Genomic DNA, 20,269 nt, shown 5'->3' with positions numbered 1-20,269 from the left:
TTTATTAGTAAGGCAGGAAATAAGAGAAAAACCTTTTGTGGCAACAGTTTGTCATAAACTATTTCACGTAGTCATTATTACAGCTACATCCTCCAAACACAATGTGATGATGGCCAGATAATCTGTTTGCTAATGTTGGTTCAGTGTAAATATTGTCCCAGACACCAGAGAAATCCTCTTTGACTTTATGCCCTGGTATATTTGCATATCCCAGGTGGGTTATGAATTTCTCCTCATGCAGCATTCACAAATGTGGACTTGGAGGCTCTCTGCCTAAGTACCTGCTACAATAGATTAGTAAAGTGTCACATCTGTACAGCACTAGGCCACTTGGGTACTGAATACAGTGAACTAGAATCCCAGCTGGATTACCGTACAGCATACTGTACTGCCTTTTGGTTGATAAGGGGATTCCTTGCCAGAGTGGGGTTTGAGGATTCAAATCCCTCAGATGCACTAATCAGAAATTCCTGTATCTGACCTTTCTACCTGCTGATGGTTGTGCAAGTTCAAGTTCAGTTTATTGTCATTCAACCGTACACGTGTATACCTCCGAACAAAATAGCAATCTTCCAAACCAAGGTGCGCAACACAATTCACACACTCAACACAAGAAGATATTCTTCAGACCGAGTTAAGATAGTTCAACTATTATCTGAGTATCCAACGCTCCGAGGCTGGATCTCACAGTGACGATATTCTGGATTATACCCATTGAGGCTGACTAAAACTGAACCACATGGAAGTCATAACTGGGAAATTTAAGTCTTTGTTCATAAACATAGAAAACCTACAGCACGATATAGGGCCTTTGGCCCACAAAGTTGTGCCGAACATGTCCCTACCTTAGAAATTACTAGGCTTACCTATAGCCCTCTATTTTTCTAAACTCCATGTACCTATCCAAAAGTCTCTTAAAAAACCCTATCATATCCGCCTCCACCACTGTTGCCAGCAGCCCATTCCATGTACTCACCACTCTCTGAGTAAAAAAACTTACGCCTGACATCTCCTCTGTACCTACTCCCCAGCACCTTAAACTTGTGTCCTCTTGTGACAACCACTTCAGCCCTGGGAATGCAGCGAGTCAATGAGAGTCAAAGAGAATCTCACTCTCCTGAGACTTCAACACAAAGATAACAGTAAACATTAACTGCAGCTTCAATTGCTATAATCACCTACTTATCTTTAACATTTGAAACATAGTCGCATAAATTTACAGAATTACTTATTTACAATAGTAGCACCTCCCAACTATCAGAGCTCTTTTGAATACTTGGAGTATTGTGAGCAGTTCTGAGCTCCCTATAGTCTGTGCCAAGCATTAATCTGCCTAATCCCATCAACCTACACCTAGAACATAGCCCTCATATTTTCTATGTTTCTATACCCCTCTCATCCAGTACTTATCAGAATCAGAGTAAGATATATCACTGGCATATGTCATGAAATTTGTTAACTTTGCCTTGGTGGAAAAGGTCTGCTCACATTTACCCAATTTACATCCCCTCATAATTTTACGTACTGAAGGAAGGATGTGCTAGTATTGAAGATGGCCCAGAGCAGGTTCATGAGCATAATCCTGGGAATTAAAGGGTTAATGTATGAGGAGCGTTTGATGGTTCTGAGCCTGTACTCGCTGGAGTTTAGAAGAATGGGGGGATCTCATTGAGACCTATTCGATATCGAAGTCCGAGATAGAGTGAACATGGAGAGAATGTTTGCTATAGTGCGGGAGTCCAAGACCAGAGGGCACAGCCTCAGAATAGAGGGATGATCATTTAAAATGGAGGTGAGGAGGAATTTCTTTAGCCAGAGGATAAAGAAGCTGTGGAATTTATTGCCATAGATGGCTGTGGAGGCCAAGTTTTAGGCTGGGGGACGTTCCACAATGGCTCAGCAAGCTGCGGTGACTGCTGGAGTATCCTTCTCCTAGACAGACTGCCTGCAAAGTTAACGGGTCCCATCTACCTGGGTTTGGAATTGGAGTTGCCCTTCTCCTAGGCTGGCTGCCAGCTGAGCGCAGCCTGCCTACCCAATTATACCGTTGGACACTCGGTTGCACCATGACATAGAAAACTCAGTAAGAACAGGGGCGCCACGGGAAGGCGTTGTTACGGGCACAATCGTATAGGAGAGGCCATATGCAAGTGACCTCCTGCATGGCAAGCCAAACAGCCGTCCTGCGGCCATCACTACATCTGGAAAGACAATAGACAATAGGTACAGGAGTAGGCCATTTTGCCCTTCGAGCCAGCACTGCCATTCACTGTGATCATGGCTGATCATCCACAATTAGTACCCTGTTCCTGCCTTCTCCCCATATCCCTTGACTCCACTATCTCTAAGAGCTCTACTTAACTCTTTCTTGAAAGCATCCGGAGAATTGGCCTCCACTAAGGAGAGGAAAGGAGAGGCTATGGGAGATGCTTCACCTTCCTTAAGCAAACAGGACATCCAGCCCAGGACTCAAACATCACACACAATTACAGAATGATCCCTAACAATGCCTGCTGTATCTCGACACATCCACATTAACTCAATTACAGAATGATTCCTAACAATACCATAAGACATAAGAGCAGAATTAGGCCATCTGGCCTTTTGAGTCTGCTCCACCATTCAATCATGGCTGATTCTTTTTTTTCTCCTCCTCAACTCCAGTTCCCGGTCTTCTCCCCATAACCTTTGATATCATGTCCAATCAAGAACCTATCAATCCCTGCCTTAAATACACCCAATGACCTGGCCTCACAGCTGCATGTAGCAACATATTCCACAAATTCACCACCCTTTGGCTAAAGAAATTTCTTCACATCTCTGTTTTGAAAGGGCGTCCCTCTATCCTGAGGCTGTGCCCTCTTGTCCTAAACTCTCCCACCATGGGAAACATCCTTTCCATATCTACTCTGTCTAGGCCTTTCAATATTCAAAAGGTTTCAATGAGATCCCCCTCATCCTTCTGAATTCCAGCGAGTACAGACCCAGAGCCATCAAACGTTCCTCATATGATAAACCTTTCTTTCCTGGAATCATCCTTGTGAACCTCCTCTGGATCCTTTCCAATGCCAGAATATCTTTTCTAAGATGAGGGGCTCAAAACTGTTCACAACACTCAAGGTGAGGCCTCACCAGTGCCTTATAAAGCCTCAGCATCACATCCCTGCTCTTGTAGTCTAGACCTCTTGAAATGAATGCTAACATTGCATTTGCCTTCCTCACCACCTACTCTACCTGCAAGTTAACCTTTAGGGTGTTCTGCACAAGGACTCTCAAGTCCCTTTGCATCCCAGATTTTTGGATTTTCTCCCTGTTTAGAAAATAGTCTGCACATTTATTTCTACTGCCATAGTGCATGACCATGCATTTTCCAACATTGTATTTCATTTGCCACTTTCTTGCCTATTCTCCTAATCTGTTTAAATCCTTCTGCATCCTACCTGTCCCTCCACTAATCTTAGTATCATCTGCAAACTTGGCAACAAAGCCATCTATTCCATCATCTAAATCATTGATATATAGCATAAAAAGAAGTAGTCCCAACACCAACCCCTGTGGAACACCACTAGTCACTGGCAGCCAACCAGACAAGGATCCTTCTAATCCCACTCACTGCCTCCTTCCAATTAGCCAATGCTCTAACCATGTTAGTAACTTTCCTGTAATACCATGTGCTCTTAACTTGTTAAGCAGCTTCATGTGTGGCACCTTGTCAAAGGCCTTCTGAAAGTCCAAATATACAACATCCACTATATCCCCTTTATCTATCCTACTTGTAATCTCCTCAAAGAATTCCAACAGGTTCATCAGGCAGGATTTTCCCTGAAGGAAACCATGCTGACTTTGTATAACTTATCCTGGGTCACCAAGTGCTCCATCACCTCATCCTTAACAACCGACTCCAACATCTTCCCAACCACTGAGGTCAGGCTTTCTGCTGCCTTCTTTGTTTCTTAAATACCTGGTGTATCTTGACACATCCACACAAACTCAATTACAGGATGATCCCTAACAATACCTGAAGTGTATCTTAACATGTACACACAAACTCAAGTACAGCTCCAGGCTGCCCTTGATAATGCCACTTGTCTGCCATCTGACCCTCCCTCCCAGAAGAGGCGGTGAATGAAGTGAAGCAGCAGGCCATGACGGAGTTGAAGAAAGCTGTGTCAGAGGCAGAGCGCAAGGCCCATGAGATGATCACAGCTGAGCGAGCAAAGATGGAGCACGCACTGAGTGAGGCCAAGCGGCAGGCTTCTGAAGATGCACAGTCAGCCATTAACCAACAGGAGGACTCCAGTGAGGTGAGTGCTTGGCACCAATCCCCAAAAGAAGGAGGGACTGAGGATACCCAACAAAAACGGGATCATTTTTGATGCAAACCATTCTCTGGGGCTTACCTTTGTCATCCCCATGTTGATTGGATAGAACTTTTCACTTAGGTGTAGGAAGGCTCTTCCTACACTGTCCCATCAAACATTCCCAGGCAGAGACAGGACAAATTAAATATAGAGTACAGTTCCCTCTACATTATCCCACCACTGGGAGGGATAGTGCAGGCCTGAGCCTTCTGTACTGTCCTACTGTGCATTCCCATGCCTGCAGCAGCAAGAATTAGATAAAGAGTAAAACTCTGTTACAGACAAGTAGAGTAACTTCTCATCCCACAAACTGATTCCTATTAATCCCGTGGTATATTACTGGTGGACTTCCATCAGTACATTTTTATTAGTACTGTAGTAAATAATGGCCATGGCATACCATAGGATGACAGGTATGGGTGTAACTTCACCACACTATCCAGAGACACGTGTTCAAATCTCACAATGGCAGTTGTAGAATTTAAATTCCATTAATAATTTTTGTTTAGAGATACAGCATGCTAACAGGCCCTTCTGGCGCGGTGAGTCTGTGCCACCCAATTCCACTCATGATCAATTAGCTTACTAACCCATATCTCAGGACTGTGGGAGGAAACCAGAGCACCCAGAGGAAACCACGTGCTCCTGGGGAGAATGTACAAACTGCTTACAGACAGCAGAGGGAATTAAACCCGGGTTACTGGCACTGTAATACCATTGCGCTAACCAATATACTAACAAGCCACATATTCAGTAAAAGTAAAAGTAATAATGAAATTTAGAATTGTAAAAAACTGATCTAGTTCACTAATGTTCTTCAAGGAAGAGGTTTGTCCTGCCGAAGGATTTCGGCCCAAAACATCAACTGTACTCTTTTCCATAGATGCTGCCTAGCCTGCTGAGTTCCTCCAGCATTTTGTGTGTGTTGCTCAGATTTCCAGCATCTGCAGATTTTCTCTCATTTGAGATTTGTATTCTTACCCAGCTGTTTCATATGTGACTCTAGATACCATTTCAACGTGTTTTCTGAAATAGTTGAGCAATCCACTCTCTTCAGAAGCACTTTTGTTTGAACAATAAATGCTAAGCTCACCACCGATTCCCATAGCCCAAAAAATGAATATCAACATATATATGAAGTTAAAGATCATATAGCGGAGAAGGGAGATACTAAGTTCATCACCACCTGTCTGGCTGTTTATAAGACATATCCAATTAGTACCACTGCTCCTGCAACCAAGTCCCACTTTCATTAAATGGTTTGTAGTGGGTGGTCTGAGGCTGTAAAACATTCACAGTGAAACACAAACAAATGAGAAAAATGAAGGCACAAAAGTGTAATAAATGCCCAGGATCAGATGGGTTACATCCGTTGCTTTTAAAAAAAAAGTGGGTGAGAATGCTCTGGTTGTGATTTCATAAAGTTAATAATCTATTAACCTCTCCAATAGAAAGTTGCAAGTATTACTCACTATTGAAGACAAATGATCAAAAGCAGCGAATTAGAGATTGGTTTGTTAGAACATTGATTGGTGGAAGTGATTATGTGAACTGTTCATGGATTTGTAAATGTTGTTTGTGCCTAAAGAAACTATTAAACTAAATGCATCTCTGATAACTTGTTCCACTTACTACCCACGTGGACTCATGTAGAGCAGACTTAATGGGCTGAATGGCCAAATTCTGCTCGCACATCTTACATCTTATAGTCTTACCATCCTCTGTGAAAATCTTGCCCATCGCTTCCCCTTCAAATCTTTCCCCTTATTTTGGACTCTCATTCCCTGGGGAAAAAAATGACTGTGATCAGTAACACTTTTGCACCCCTTATGATTTTATAAACCTCAAAAAGGTGACCCTCAGCCTTCTTCACTCCAGAGTAAACAGTCCCAACCTCTCAGGTCTCTCCATATAACTGAGGCCGTATCCTTGTGAATCGTTTCTGCATCCTTTCCAGCTCAGACCATAAGACATAGGAGAAGAATTAGGCCATTCAGCCCATCGAGCCCATGGAATTCCAGCATTCCATCAAGTCTGATCCAGGATCCCACTCAACCCCATACACCTCCCTTCTCATCACATCCTTTAATGCCCTGATTGATCAGGAAATGATCAACTTCTGTCTTAAATGTATGCACAGACTTGGCCTCCATCACAGTCTATGGCAAAGCATTCTACAGATTCACTACTCTAGCTAAAAAAATTCATCCTTACCTCTATTGTAAAAGGTTGCCCCTCAGTTTTAAGGCTGTGCTGTCTAGTTCAAGATATCCCCACAATTGGAAACAACCTCTCCACATCCACCCCAACTAGTCCTTTCAACATTCGGTAGGTTTCAGCTTTTTGAGCACCTTCTCCTTTGTAACAGTAACTGCACTTGCTTTCTTCCCTCACACCCTTCAACATCTGGCACACTGCCAGTGCCTTCCACAGTGAAGACTGATGCAAAATACTCATTTAGTTCATCTGCCATCCCCTTGTCCCCAGTTACTACTTTTTTAGTGGTCTTATATCCAATCTCGTCTCTCTTTTATTTTTTACATACTTGAAAAAGCTTTTATTATCCACTTTGATATTGTTTGCTAGCTTGCTCTCATATTTCATCTTTTCCCTCCTAATGGTTTTTTAGTTGCTCTATGCAGATTCTTAAAAGCTTCCCAATCCTCTATCTTCCCTCTATTTTTTGTTTTGTTGTATGCCCATTCTTTTGCTTTTACATTAGCTTTGGCTTCCCTTGTCAACCATGGTTATACTATATTGTTATTTGAGTATTTCTTCATTTTTGTAATACATCTATCCTACACCTTTCTCATTTTTCCCAGAAACTCAGACCATTACTGCTCTGCTGACATCCCTGCCAACAGCTCCTTCCAGTTTACTTTGACCAACTTATCTCTCATACCACTGTAATTTCCTTTACACCATTGAAATACTGCTATGTCAGATTTTACTCTCTTCCTATCAAATTTCAAGTTGAGCTCAATCATATTGTGATCCCTGCCTCTTAATGGTTCTTTTACCTTTAAGCTTCCTAATGGCCTCAGGTTCCTACATAACACCCAATCCAGTATAGTTGATCCTCTAGTAGGCTCAACGACAAACTACTCTTAAAAAGCCATCTAGTAGCATTCGATAAACATCACTCTCCTGAGATCCATTATCAACCTGATTTCCCTATCAACTTGCATGTTGAAATCTCCTGTGACTATCATAACATTGCCCTTTTGACACACCTTTTCTATTTCCTGTTGTAATCTGTGGTCCACGTCCCAGCTATTGTTGGGAGGCCTGTATATAACTGCCTTCAGGATCCTTTTACCCCTGCAGTTTCTTAACTCAACCCACAAGGATTCAACATCTTCCGATTCTATGTCACATCTTCCCAGTGATTTTATGCCACTTTTTACAAGCAAAGTCAAGCCACCCCCTCCTATCCCTGCGATACAACGTGTAACCTTGGACATTCAGCTCCCAACTGCAACCATCCTTTAGACATGATACAGTGATGGCCACAACATCATACCCGACAATCTGTAATAGTGCAAGAAGGTCATCCACCTTATTTCTTCTACTCTGTGCATTGAGATGTAACTCATTGAGCACTGTATTTGCTACCCTTTTTGATTCTGTATCCCTAATGCACTGATACTCAACCTTCCGGCTGCAATTTTGTCCTATCATCTACCTGGCATTCCTGACAGTCTGACTGCACGCTATCTTTGTTTTTTTACCATCCATCCTGTCCTGAGTTCCCACCCCTTCGCCAAAGTAGGGAAATATAGGGAAAGGTTGAATAGTTAAGACTATTCCCTAGGGCATAGGAGAATGAGGGGAGCTTTGAAGAACTATACTAAATTATGAGGGTACAGATAGGATAGATTTTGGTCTCCAGGGTTAAGGAAGGACATCCTGGCTGTGGAGGAGGTGCTGCGTAGGTTCACTAGGTTAATTCCTGGGATGTCCGGACTGTCTTACGCAGAGAGGTTAGAGAGACTGGGCTTGTACATGCTGGAATTAAGGAGATTGAGGAGGGATCTGATTGAGACATATAAGATTATTAAGGGATTGGACAAGATAGAGGCAGGAAATATGTTCCAGATGCTGGGACAGTCCAGTACCAGAGGGCGTGGTTTAAGAATAAGGGGTAGGTCATTTAGGACAGAGTTGAGGAGGAACTTCTTCTCCCAGAGAGTTGTGGAGGTGTGGAACGCGCTGCCTCAGAAGGCAGTGGAGGCCAATTCTCTGGATGCTTTCAAGAAGGAGCTAGATAGGTATCTTATGGATAGGGGAATCAAGGGTTATGGGGACAAGGCAGAAACCGGGTATTGATAGTAGATGATCAGCCATGATCTCAGAATGGCGGTGCCGGCTCGAAGGGCCGAATGGTCTACTTCTGCACCTATTGTCTATAAATGCAAGCAGTTTTTTTTTCCCCCACTAAGGTTGGGTGAGACTACAAATAGATGTCATGGGTTAAGAGTGAAAAGTGAAATGTTTAAGGGGAACTTGATGGCAAACCTATTCAGTCAGAGGGCAGTGAGAGTGTGGAACGAGCTGCCAGCGGACGTGTTGTTGCAGGCTTGACTTCAACATTTAAGGGTATGGAGGGCTCTGGTCCTGGTACATGTCGTGGGGACTAGGTCAGCATTGTGGAGTAGATGGGCTGAGGGTCCTTTTTCTGTGCTGCTGTGCTCTGTGACTGTATATGACACACAAAATGCTGGAGGGGCTCAGGTGAAGGGTCTTAGCCTGAAATATTGACTGCTTATTCCTTTCCATAGATGCTGCCTGACTTGCGGAGTTCCTGCAGCATGTTGTGTGTTTATAATCAAAGCACCTACATTCTTGTGCATTCTCATTCTGGTCTGAATCTTTAATAGATTTTGCCATTCTACTCGAGGCATCATAACTGAATTTACTGATGTTGAGGATTCGAATGTCATTTCCACATTACTTACACTCAAGCTGATTTGAAATTCTATCATACCATGACCAGTTCCTCCTGGAGGAGCCTTACCTGTGAGATGCTCGAAGAAACCACCCCCACTACGTTCCGAATCAGAATTATCACTGACATATCTCATGAAATTTTTTGTTTTGCAGCAGCAGTGCAGTGTAATATATAAAATGCACTGTAAATTATAAAAAGAAATACCTAAAAATTAAACAAGTAGTGCAAAAAGAGAGCAAAATGAGATGAGGCCGTGTCCATGGGTCCGTCATCCATTCAGAAATCTGATGGTGGAGGGGAAGAAGCTGTTCCTAAAATATCAAGTGTGCGTCTTCAGGATCCTGTGCTTCCTCCTCGATGGCGGTAATGAGAAGTGGGTACGTCCTGGGTGAAGGGTCCTTTACAGTAGACGCCACCGTTTCGAGTCATCGCCTTTTGAAGATGTCTGCAGCCCTGGGGAGGCTAGTCTCCCTTCTCAGTGTGAGCCTTACCAACTTCATTAGTCTAAACTGTATCATGATCGGATGAATTACATGGCAGGAGAGGATGGAGGTGGACTGAATGGTCTTGGAGACCACGAGCGTGATTCTGTCAAATTCAGTTGAAATACAGTACTCTTGGTGAACCTGGGTTAGCATTTCAAGAAAACAAATTTCCTTAGTTATAGTGAGGGGACACAGGGAAGGGGAAGATCCGGATTGCTCTTGTGTAGAACTGGTGTGCACTAGACTGGCTCCATTCCATGCTGTGACCATTCATTGACTTTATAAACTTTTAGCCACTTTATTTGCTCTCTGTTTCCTTTCTCTCAAGGCCTCCCCCATCCACACAGCCTCCTGGAGCCGGGAGGGCAAGGCAGACGAGCCTGCAGACTTATCTACCATTGGCAGGGCCACTCCGTGTTCATCCGACAGGAGCCACGCTCACTCTGGGGTCAGGCAGGTGGCCTCGGGTGCTCCTCCTAGGGAGGTGAGATGCTTTGCTCCTTGAACCCCATCCCATGGATCATGGCCAATTCTGTGCCAACCAAACGCCCGCAGTATCCCGATCACTGAACTCCAGATATAGAGCCCCCACTGTTCAACTGGTTATAGTGATGCCCACAGTGTGAGAGTGTGATACAGTGAGCAGGAGTGGCTCTGGGTTCGTTCCAAAGTGTGCCTGAGTAGCTAACGGAATCATTCACACACAACAGTAAAGTTCCCATCAGCAGTCTGGAATGTGAGACAGGAGCAGAGTGCTAGCAGAGCGCGGGGTGAAGCTGGACACGGGTTGTCTGTGCAGCTGAGTGAGTGGTCAGAGCTGTGGTTGGGGTCGACACTGGGTCAGGAATGTGAAGAATTTAGAGTACAGTGCATCGCAAGGACAGGCCCCTTGGCCTACAATGTTGTGCCAAACCAATTCAACTGGCAAATAAGTGCCTTATCTAATCCCTGTGCCTATGCAAGTTCCTCTATTCTCTGCAAATTCATGTCCATAGGAGCCTCTTCACGCCTTGCACATCTGTGCCTCCACCACCAAATCCAGCTACACATTGCTCACCCACCACTCTCTGTAAAAAAAAAATCTTGCCCTGCTCATCTTTTGTCAACTTAGCCACTCACACTTTAAATGTATTCCACCTGATATTAGACATTTCAACCCTGGATAAAATAAGTTTACCAGCCATCGATCTACGTCTCTCGTAATCTTATTAACTTCTATCAGATCACCCCTTAGCCTTCACTGCTCCAGGGAAATCAATTCAAGTTTGTCCAATCTCAACCTTATACTGTACGTGTAAATCACCAAATGAAACTATGTTCCTTTAGAACAAAGTGTGCAACACAGTACACACACTCACACACATAAGTGATATTACCACAAATCAATGAACAAATAGTAAAATGTATTCCACAAGATTAACATTTTGTATAAAATGGATTTGCGACACAAGTTAAAAAGTAAATAGTATAACACATTTCAAACGTGATGAGACCTGAGTGGTGGCAGGGAGTTCAGTAGTCTCATAGCCTGGGAGAAGAAGCTGTTTCCCATCTGACAGATGGACGTTATTTACTTGGATTTCCAGAAGGTGTTTGATAAGGTGCCACATAAAAGACTTATCCATAAGATAAGGATGCACAGAGTTGGGGGTGATGTATTAGTATGGATAGAGGATTGGTTAACTAATAGAAAGCAGAGAGTTGGGATACATGGGTGTTACTCTGGTTGGCAATCAGTGGTGAGCGGTGTGCCGTAGGGGTCAGTGCTGGGCTCACAACTGTTCATGATATACTTTAATGATCTGGAAGAATCAGAGGGACTTGGGAGTGCTGGTGCACAATCACAAGACGTTGGTTTGCAGGTGCAACAGGCAATCAAGAAGGTAAGTGGAATGTTGGCCTTCATTGCTAGAGGGATTGAATTTAAGAGTAGGGAGGTTATGCTGCAACTGTACAGGGTACTGGTGAGGCCACACCTGGGGTACTGCATGCAGTTCTGGTCTCCTTACCTGAGGAAGGATATACTGGCTTTGGAGGCAGTGCAGAGAAGGTTCACCAGGTTGATTCCAGAGATGAGGGGTTTAGGCTATGAGGAGAGATTGAGTCATCTGGGACTGTACTCACTAGAATTCAGAAGAATGAGAGATCCTCTTATAGAAACATATAAAATTATGGAAGGGATATATAAGATAGAGGCAGGAAAGTTGTTTCCACTGATGGGTGAGACTAGAACTAGGGGACATAACCTTAAGATTTGGGGGAGTAGATTTAGGATGGAGATGAGGAGGAACTGCTTTTCCCAGAGGCTGGTGAATCTGTGGAATTCTCTGCCCAATGAAGCAGTGGAGGCTACCTCAGCAAATATATTAAAGACAAGGTTGGATAGATTTTTGCATAGTAGGGGAATTAAGGGTTATGGAGAAAAGGCAGGTAAATGGAGATGAATGGCGGAGCAGGCTGAACGGGCCGACTCCCGCACCTATTTCTTATGTTCTGTTTGTTATTTCTTTAAAGAATTCCAGCAGACTTGTCAGGCAAGAAATTCCCATCAGGAAACCATGCTGACGTTGGTCTATTTTATCATGTGCCTCTAAGTATCCTGAAGCCTTATCCTTACCAATCAATTCCAACATCTTCTCAACCACTGAGGTTTGGCTAACTGGCCTGTAAACCCCCTTCTTCTTCTCCCTCCTTCACTGAAAAGTGGAGTGATATTTGCAATTTTCCAGTTCTCCAGAACCATGCCAGAATCTAATTACTTTTGAAAGATCATTACTAATGCCTCTGCATTCTCTTCAACTACCTCATTCAGAATCCTAGTCCAGATATCTATTTACTTTCAGACCTTTCATCTTCCCAAGTACCTTCTCCTTAGCAATAGCAACAACACTCACTTCTGCAACTGATACTCTCAAATTTCTGGTATTCCACTAGTGTCTTCCATGTCGAAGACTGATGCTGTGGCTCAGAAGTGAAGGGGGGAGGAGAGGACTGCAGTAGTGATGGGGGATTCCATAGTTAGAGGAGCAGACATGAAATTCTGTGGATGTGAGACACCACATGGAATGTCGCCTGTTGGGAGCCAGGATCTGGGATGTCTTGGATCAGGTTAGGGAGAAGGTATGCAGCCAGAAATCTTGGTACATATTGTCACCAGTGCCATAGGTAGGAAAAGGGAGGGGTCCTGAAGAGAGAATTTAGGCAGTTAGTTAGAAAGCTGAAAATGGGGTCTCCTGGTAGTAATCTCTGGATTGCTGCCTGTTTCACACACCATTAAGGGAAGAGTGGGGTGATTTGTCAGATGAATAAGTGGCTGAGGAACTGGTTCTGGGGAAGGTGTGACCTGTACAAAAGGGACAAGTTACACCTGAACCTGAGGGAGATCAATATCCTTGTGTACAGGCTTGCTAGAACTGTTGGGGAGGGTTTACACTCATTTGGCAGGGGGATGGGAAGCAGTGTGATAGGGCTGTAAATGGGGCAGCTGGTATACAAGCAGAGGCAGTGTGTAGTGAGGCTCTTAGGAAGGACAGGCAGATGATAGGGCAAAATTGCAGTCAGTGGGATGAGTTGCAGTGTAACAGGGAGACAAAATTGAAATGGTGACAAATATATGACTGAATGTGTTACATTTGAATGCACACAGTGTACAAAATAAGGCAGATGATCTTGTAGCACAGTTAGAGATTGGCAGGTTGTGGGCATCAATGAGTCGTGGCCGAAAGATTATAGTTGGGAACTTAACACATTGTATCGGAAGGATAGGCAGGTAGGCAGAGAGGTGGGTGTGTCTCTGTTGGTGTAGTCAATGATTCGGATGATGGAACTGATGGCTTTGTTGCAAAGTTTGCAGATGATTCGAGTATGGGTGGAGCTACAGGTAGTTCAGAGGAAGTAGAGATACTATAGAAAGACAGGCAGATTAGGAGAGTGGGCAAATAAGTGGCAGATAGAATGCAGTATTGGGAAGTATATGGTCATGGTAGAAGAAATGAAAGGGTAGACTATTTTCTAAATGAAGAGAAGATATAAACACTGAGCTTCAAAGGGACTTGGGAGTCCTTGTGCACGATTCCCTAAAGGTTAACTTGCAGGTTGAGTCTGTGGTGAGGAAGGCAAATGCAATGCTAGCATTCATTTCAAGAGGACAATAATATAAAGCAAGGATGTAATGTTGGGACTTTATAAAGCACTGGCGAGGCCTCACTTGGAGTATTGTAAGCAGTTTTGGGCCACTTATTGTCCATTATGTTCACACTTGGATCTGCTAAACCCCAATCTCTGAAGGAGTTTGCAGGATAGACAGCTGAGACGAATTGAGGGTTTTGCATACAAGGAGGTTCGATGTTTCACTCCAAGACAAGCAGTGTAGGCAAGGGGCTACAGAAGTACAGTAATCAAAAGTGGGTACTTGGAAAGATTAAAGACATAACTGGACCACTCTCTCATGCACTGGAGATTGCATTGGAAATCTTCTGGAGACAACACGTTGATCAGTTAAGGAGAGCAGAGTCAATTGCTAGAGAGAGGTGTCCAGAGCTGTCAGAACCACTCCCTGCAATCTCAGAGTCAACTGCTACAACCGCCTCCTACAGAGGAGGCCCCAGGACCTGAGATTGTTTCACAGCCACAAATCTCACCTGCCAAGCAGAGTGACCCGCGCCCCCTTGTCAGGAAAGACGTTGTCCCACCAGAGTAAATCCTCCACAATAATTAAATCTTTACACAAGAAATTTTGCAGATGCTGGAAATCCAATGGAGGAACTCAGCAGGTCAGGCAGCATCTATGGAAATGAATAAACAGTTGACGCTTCTGGCAGAGCCCCTTTTATAGAGTATATAGTGCGTGCGCGTGCGTGTGTGTGTGTGTATAACACATAGGTGTATTCTGTATTGAGTTGGAGTTTATAGCTAAGCAGGACGGAGTGTCGAGAATTTAATATTTGAGTAATATTATAAATCTATTTAAACATTCTTGTTTCTTTAAACAGTTTATTACAGATTATATGTAAAAGTACGTGAATAGCATACGTCATCATGCCACTATGTCATACGTTACGCCTCACTTGAAGTGAAAACGAAGTTAGACTGTTATTCCCACTCCGTGTTTCCATTAGTTTATGTTTCAGAAAGGACGTCGTTTCAGGGAACTTGGAGTCACATGATACAATAGGTCATAGTCAGCACAGTTTCATTGAGGGAAAATCTTGTCTGACAAATCTGTTGGCATTCTTTGCAGAAATAAGCAAAGGAGAATTGGTGGATGCTGTGTACTTGGATTTTCAGAAGGAATTTGACAGAGTATCGCATATAACGCTACTTAACAAGATAAGAGCACATGGTATTGCAGGAAAGATACTAGCATGCAGAGTGACAAGAGTGGGGATAAAGAGGGCCTTTTCTGCAGGGGTCAGTGTTAGAATCGCTTCTTTTTACGTTATATGTCAATGATTTGGATGATGGAATTGATGGCTTTGTGGTCAAATTTGCAGACGATACAATGGCAGGAGGAGGGGCAGATAGTGTTGAGGAAGCAGATGGCTACATAAGAGATAGAGGAGAATGGGCAAAGAAGTGGCATTTGGAATACAGGGTCTTGAAGTGTGTGGTTATGCATTTTGGTAGAAGGGATAAAAGTGTAGACTATTTTCTAAACGGAAAAAATTCAAGAACCTGAGGTGCAAAGGGACTTGGGAATCCTCATGCAGGATTCCCGAAAGGTTAATTTGCAAGTTGAGTCTGTGGAGAGTAAGGAAAATACAATATTAGCGCTCATTTCAAGAGGACTAGAATAAAAGCAAGGATGTATTGCTGAGGCTTTAGAAGGCACTATTGAGACTTTACTTGGGAATACTGTGAGGAGTTTTAGACACCTTATCTAAGTAAGGATGTGCTGACATTGGAGAGAGTTCAGAGGAGGTTCATGAGAGTGCTTCTAGGATTGATAGGGTTAACATATGAAGAACGTTTGATTGCTCTGGGCCTGTACTCATTGGAACTTAGAAGGAGTAGGGATCTTATTGAGGAGATCGTAACAGATCTCTTGCAGGATGTTAAGGATAAATTTGTCCCGGTGAGGAAGATAAAGAATGGTAGGGTGAGGGAACCATGGGTGACAAGTGAGGTAGAGAATCTAGTCAGGTGGAAGAAGGCAGCATACGTGAGGTTTAGGAAGCAAGAATCAGATGGGTCTATTGAGGAATATAGGGTAGCAAGAAAGGAGCTTAAGAAGGAGGCATGAGATGGCGTTGGTGAGTAGGGTAAAGGAAAACCCAAGGCATTCTTTAATTATGTGAAGAACAAAAGGATGACAGGAGTGAAGGTAGGACCGATTAGAGATAAAGGTGGGAAGATGTGCCTGGAGGCTGTGGAAGTGAGTGAGGTCCTCAATGAATACTTCTCTTCGGTATTTACCAATGAGAGGGAACTTGATGAAAGTGAGGACAATATGAGTGAGGTTGATGTTCTGGAGCATGTTGATATTAAGGGAGAGGAGGTGTTGAGTTGTTAAAATACATTAGGATGGATAAGTCCCTGGAGCCTGACGGAATATTCCCCAGGCTGCTCCACGAGGTGAGGGAAGAGATTGCTGAGCCTCTGGCTAGGATCTTTATGTCCTCCTTGTACACGGGAATGGTACCGGAGGATTGGAGGGAGGCGAATGTTGTTCCCTTGTTCAAAAAAGGTAGTAGGAATAGTCCGGGTAATAATAGACCAGTGAGCCTTACGTCTGTGGTGGGAAAGCTGTTGGAAAAGATTCTTAGAGATAGGATCTATGGGCATTTAGAGAATCATGGTCTGATCAGGGACAGTCAGCATGGCTTTGTGAAGGGCAGATCGTGTCTAACAAGCCTGATAGAGTTCTTTGAGGAGGTGACCAGGCATATAGATGAGGGTAGTGCAGTGGATGTGATCTACATGGATTTTAGTAAGGCATTTGACAAGGTTCCACACGGTAGGCTTATTCAGAAAGTCAGAAGGCATGGGATCCAGGGAAGTTTGGCCGGGTGGATTCAGAATTGGCTTGCCTGCAGAAGGCAGAGGGTCGTGGTGGAGGGAGTACATTCGGATTGGAGGATTGTGACTAGTGGTGTCCCACAAGGATCTGTTCTGGGAACTCTACATTTTGTGATTTTTATTAACGACCTGGATGTGGGGGTAGAAGAGTGGGTTGGCAAGTTTGCAGACAACACAAAGGTTGGTGGTGTTGTAGATAGTTTAGAGGATTGTCAAAGATTGCAGAGAGACATTGATAGGATGCAGGAGTGGGCTGAGAAGTGGCAGATGGAGTTCAACCCGGAGAAGTGTGAGGTGGTACACTTTGGAAGGACAAACTCCAAGGCAGAGTACAAAGTAAATGGCAGGATACTTGGTAGTGTGCAGGAGCAGAGGGATCTCGGGGTACATGTCCACAGATCCCTGAAAGTTGTCTCACAGGTAGATAGGGTAGTTAAGAAAGCTTATGTGGTGTTAGCTTTCATAAGTCAAGGGATAGAGTTTAAGAGTCGCGAGGTAATGATGCAGCTTTATAAAACTCTGGTTAGGCCACACTTGGAGTACTGTGTCCAGTTCTGGTCACCTCACTATAGGAAGGATGTGGAAGCATTGGAAAGGGTACAGAGGAGATTTACCAGGATGCTGCCTGGTTTAGAGAGTATGCATTATGATCAGAGATTAAGGGAGCTAGGACTTTACTCTTTGGAGAGGAGGAGGATAGAGGTGTACAAGATAATAAGAGGAATAGATAGAGTGGATAGCCAGCGCCTCTTCCCCAGGGCACCACTGCTCAATACAAGAGGACATGGCTTTAAGGTAAGGGGTGGGAAGTTCAAGGGGATATTAGAGGAAGATTTGTTTACTCAGAGAGTGGTTGGTGCATGGAATACACACTGCCTGAGTCAGTGGTGGAGGCAGACACACTAGTGAAATTTAAGAGACTACTAGACAGGTATATGGAGGAATTTAAGTTGGGGGGTTGTATGGGAAGCAGAGTTTGAGGGTTGGCACAACAATGTGGGCTGAAGGGCCTTTAATGTGCTGTACTATTCTATGTTCTATGAAACCAATTGAATGTTGTAAGGTTTTGATTGAGCCGATGTGGAGATGATGTTTCCGATTGTGGGGGAGTCTAGGACCAGAGGGCACAGCCTCAGTCACCTCACCCCTTCTGCCTACCTGCCTGTCCTTTCAATACAAGGTGTGTCCTTGGAAGTTAAACTTCCAACTATGATCTTCTTTTAGCCATGACCCAGTGATCCCCGCATCGTACTTTTCAATTTTTAATTGCGCTACAATTATCTACCTTGTTCTATATACTGCATGCATTCAAATATAAAATCAGTCCTGTATTTGTCACCTTTTTTGATTCTTTCCCCCATGTTACACTGCAACTCACTCACTGACTACAATTCTGGCCTATCCTTCCTTACAGTCTCACTACACACTGCATCTATTTGTATTCTGGATCCTATCATCCTGTCAAATAAGTTTAAACCCTCCCCAACAGCTCCAGCAAACCTGCCCACAAGGACTTCCTCGGGTTCAGGTGTACAATTCATACCTTCTCCAGAAAAGATCCCAATGATCCAGTAATCTGAGGTCCTGCCCCCTGCACCAATTCTTCAGCCACACATTCATCTGGCAACTCATCTAATTCTGACCCTCACTGACACGTAGCTGAGGCAGCAAGCCAGAGATTACTACCCCAGAGGTCCTGCTTTTCAGCTTCCTACCTAATTCTCTTTACTCTCTCTTGAGGATCTCCTTCCATTTCCTACCTTTGTTGCTGGTAGCAATATGTACCATGACTTCTGGCCGTTTACCCTCCCCCTTTAGAATGCCATGGACCTGATCTGAGACATCCCTGGCATCTGGGAGGCAACATACCATCCAGGTGTCCCATACAATTTGCTGTCTGCTTCTCTAATTATGGAATCCCTTATCTCCCTGTTAGGGAATTTTCTTTTCCCCACAAGATTCAGATATTCATTCGGAGATTCTTTATTTTACATGACACGGAGAACCATCCCTCTGGAAGCCGAGTCAGTTTGCAATCAGTACACACACCCCCTTTATGATTAATTCTAATGGGTATGGTTTGTTCAACATTTCCATACTTGGTATTGTCCTAAGCAAACTGGAGGGAAAAACACCAAAGTCACGTAGCCTCGTGGTGTACAGCTGCAAGCAAGGGATCAACACCACATAATCTTATGTCTAGAGCAGAAGCTACCAGGGAACACCATGTAATCCAATGTCTAGAGCAGTGAGGCAGAGTGCAGAGCGCAGTTCCACGATTTTCTGCTGATCCAGGCATTAAGCAATACAGACACACAATTCTATGGTCTCGCAAGGGTATTTACTCAACACCAGTTAGCCAAAATCCTCCACATACAGGTACCTCCAATCCTCTTCTTCCCCTTCCCTTCTGACCCACAGAGCCAGACTCCGTGCTAGATACCCAGTCACTGGGACTTCCCCCACCCCCCGACAGTATCCAAAGTGTTATACTTATTATTGAGAGAACAGCCATGGGGGTATTCTGTGCTGGCTGCCCGTTTCCTTTCCCTCTCCCGACAGTCACCCAGGTTGCCTCCTGCAACTTAGGGGGTGACCACCTATCTTATCACCTCCTCATTTTCCTGTATGAGCCAAAGGTCATCAAGTTGCAGCTCCAGTTCCTTAACACGTTCTCTCAGGAGCTGCAGCTCAGTGGTGTCATTATCAGGGAAACTAGAGGTCTCCCAAAGTTCCCACATCTCACACAAGAAACATCTCATTAACTCTGGGCCTATTCTCAGTGTACTAGCTATGTACATAATGGTCACTCTGTTTACACCTCCCTTCTCTTTATTGGCTCAACTCATAGTCACTCTTGACCAGACTTGCAGTTTTCAAATGGCTCCTGCTCTGCAAAATATCGTTCTCTCAGTCGCTACTTCAAATGATGAAAAAAAAATCTCAAATGGGTGGGAGAGATACTGTGACGATCCTCTCAGCAGTTATTGCAGCCCTTTGTAGGGACTTTTAGTCAGATGCTTTGCAATTCCTGTATCAGACAGTGATTCAGCTTGCCAGGACATTCTTGATGGTGCTCCTGTGAAATTTGGTTAGAATGGCCGGGTGGGCAGAGTGGTGCTGCTCACCTCAATCTCCTCAGGAAGTGGACACACTGCTTATAGCACACACTTATAACCTCTCCTTGTCGCACACGCCCTCTAATCCAGCCACCATCCTGTTAAGCAACACACATCAAAGTTGCTGGTGAACTCAGCAGGCCAGGCAGCATCTCTAGGAAGAGGTACAGTCGACGTTTCGGGCCGAGACCCTTTGTCAGGACTAACTGAAAGAAGAGCTAGTAAGAGATTTGAAAGTGGGAGGGGGAAGGGGAGATCCAAAATGATAGGAGAAGAAAGGAGGGGGAGGGATGGAGCCAAGAGCTGGACAGTTGTTTGGCAAAAGGGATACGAGGC

At 44.2% G+C, this 20,269-nt stretch overlaps 1 protein-coding gene across 18 annotated transcripts in view; it reads left to right on the top strand.

Annotated features, from left to right (window-relative positions):
* The window catches only part of cbfa2t3 (CBFA2/RUNX1 partner transcriptional co-repressor 3), a 318,224-nt gene that overhangs the window by 277,266 nt on the left and 20,689 nt on the right, over nucleotides 1-20,269 (top strand). For 15 of the 18 annotated variants that reach the window (XR_011889291.1, XM_072280040.1, XM_072280038.1 and 12 more), the window contains 2 exons: nucleotides 4,114-4,304; nucleotides 10,126-10,281. Coding sequence is in view for 17 of the 18 variants with exons in the window: in XM_072280040.1 (XP_072136141.1) it covers nucleotides 4,114-4,304; nucleotides 10,126-10,281 (347 nt within the window). In the remaining variant the exon portion in view is untranslated. The remainder of the gene's footprint in view (nucleotides 1-4,113; nucleotides 4,305-10,125; nucleotides 10,282-20,269) is intronic. The other 3 variants (XM_072280049.1, XM_072280045.1, XM_072280034.1) reach the window with 2 other exon arrangements.

Source organism: Mobula birostris, chromosome 15 (assembly GCF_030028105.1).
Source record: "Mobula birostris isolate sMobBir1 chromosome 15, sMobBir1.hap1, whole genome shotgun sequence".
Lineage (NCBI taxonomy): Eukaryota > Metazoa > Chordata > Chondrichthyes > Myliobatiformes > Myliobatidae > Mobula > Mobula birostris.
The sequence above is the reverse complement of the archived record's forward strand: the minus strand, read 5'-3'. Positions and strand labels throughout refer to the sequence as shown.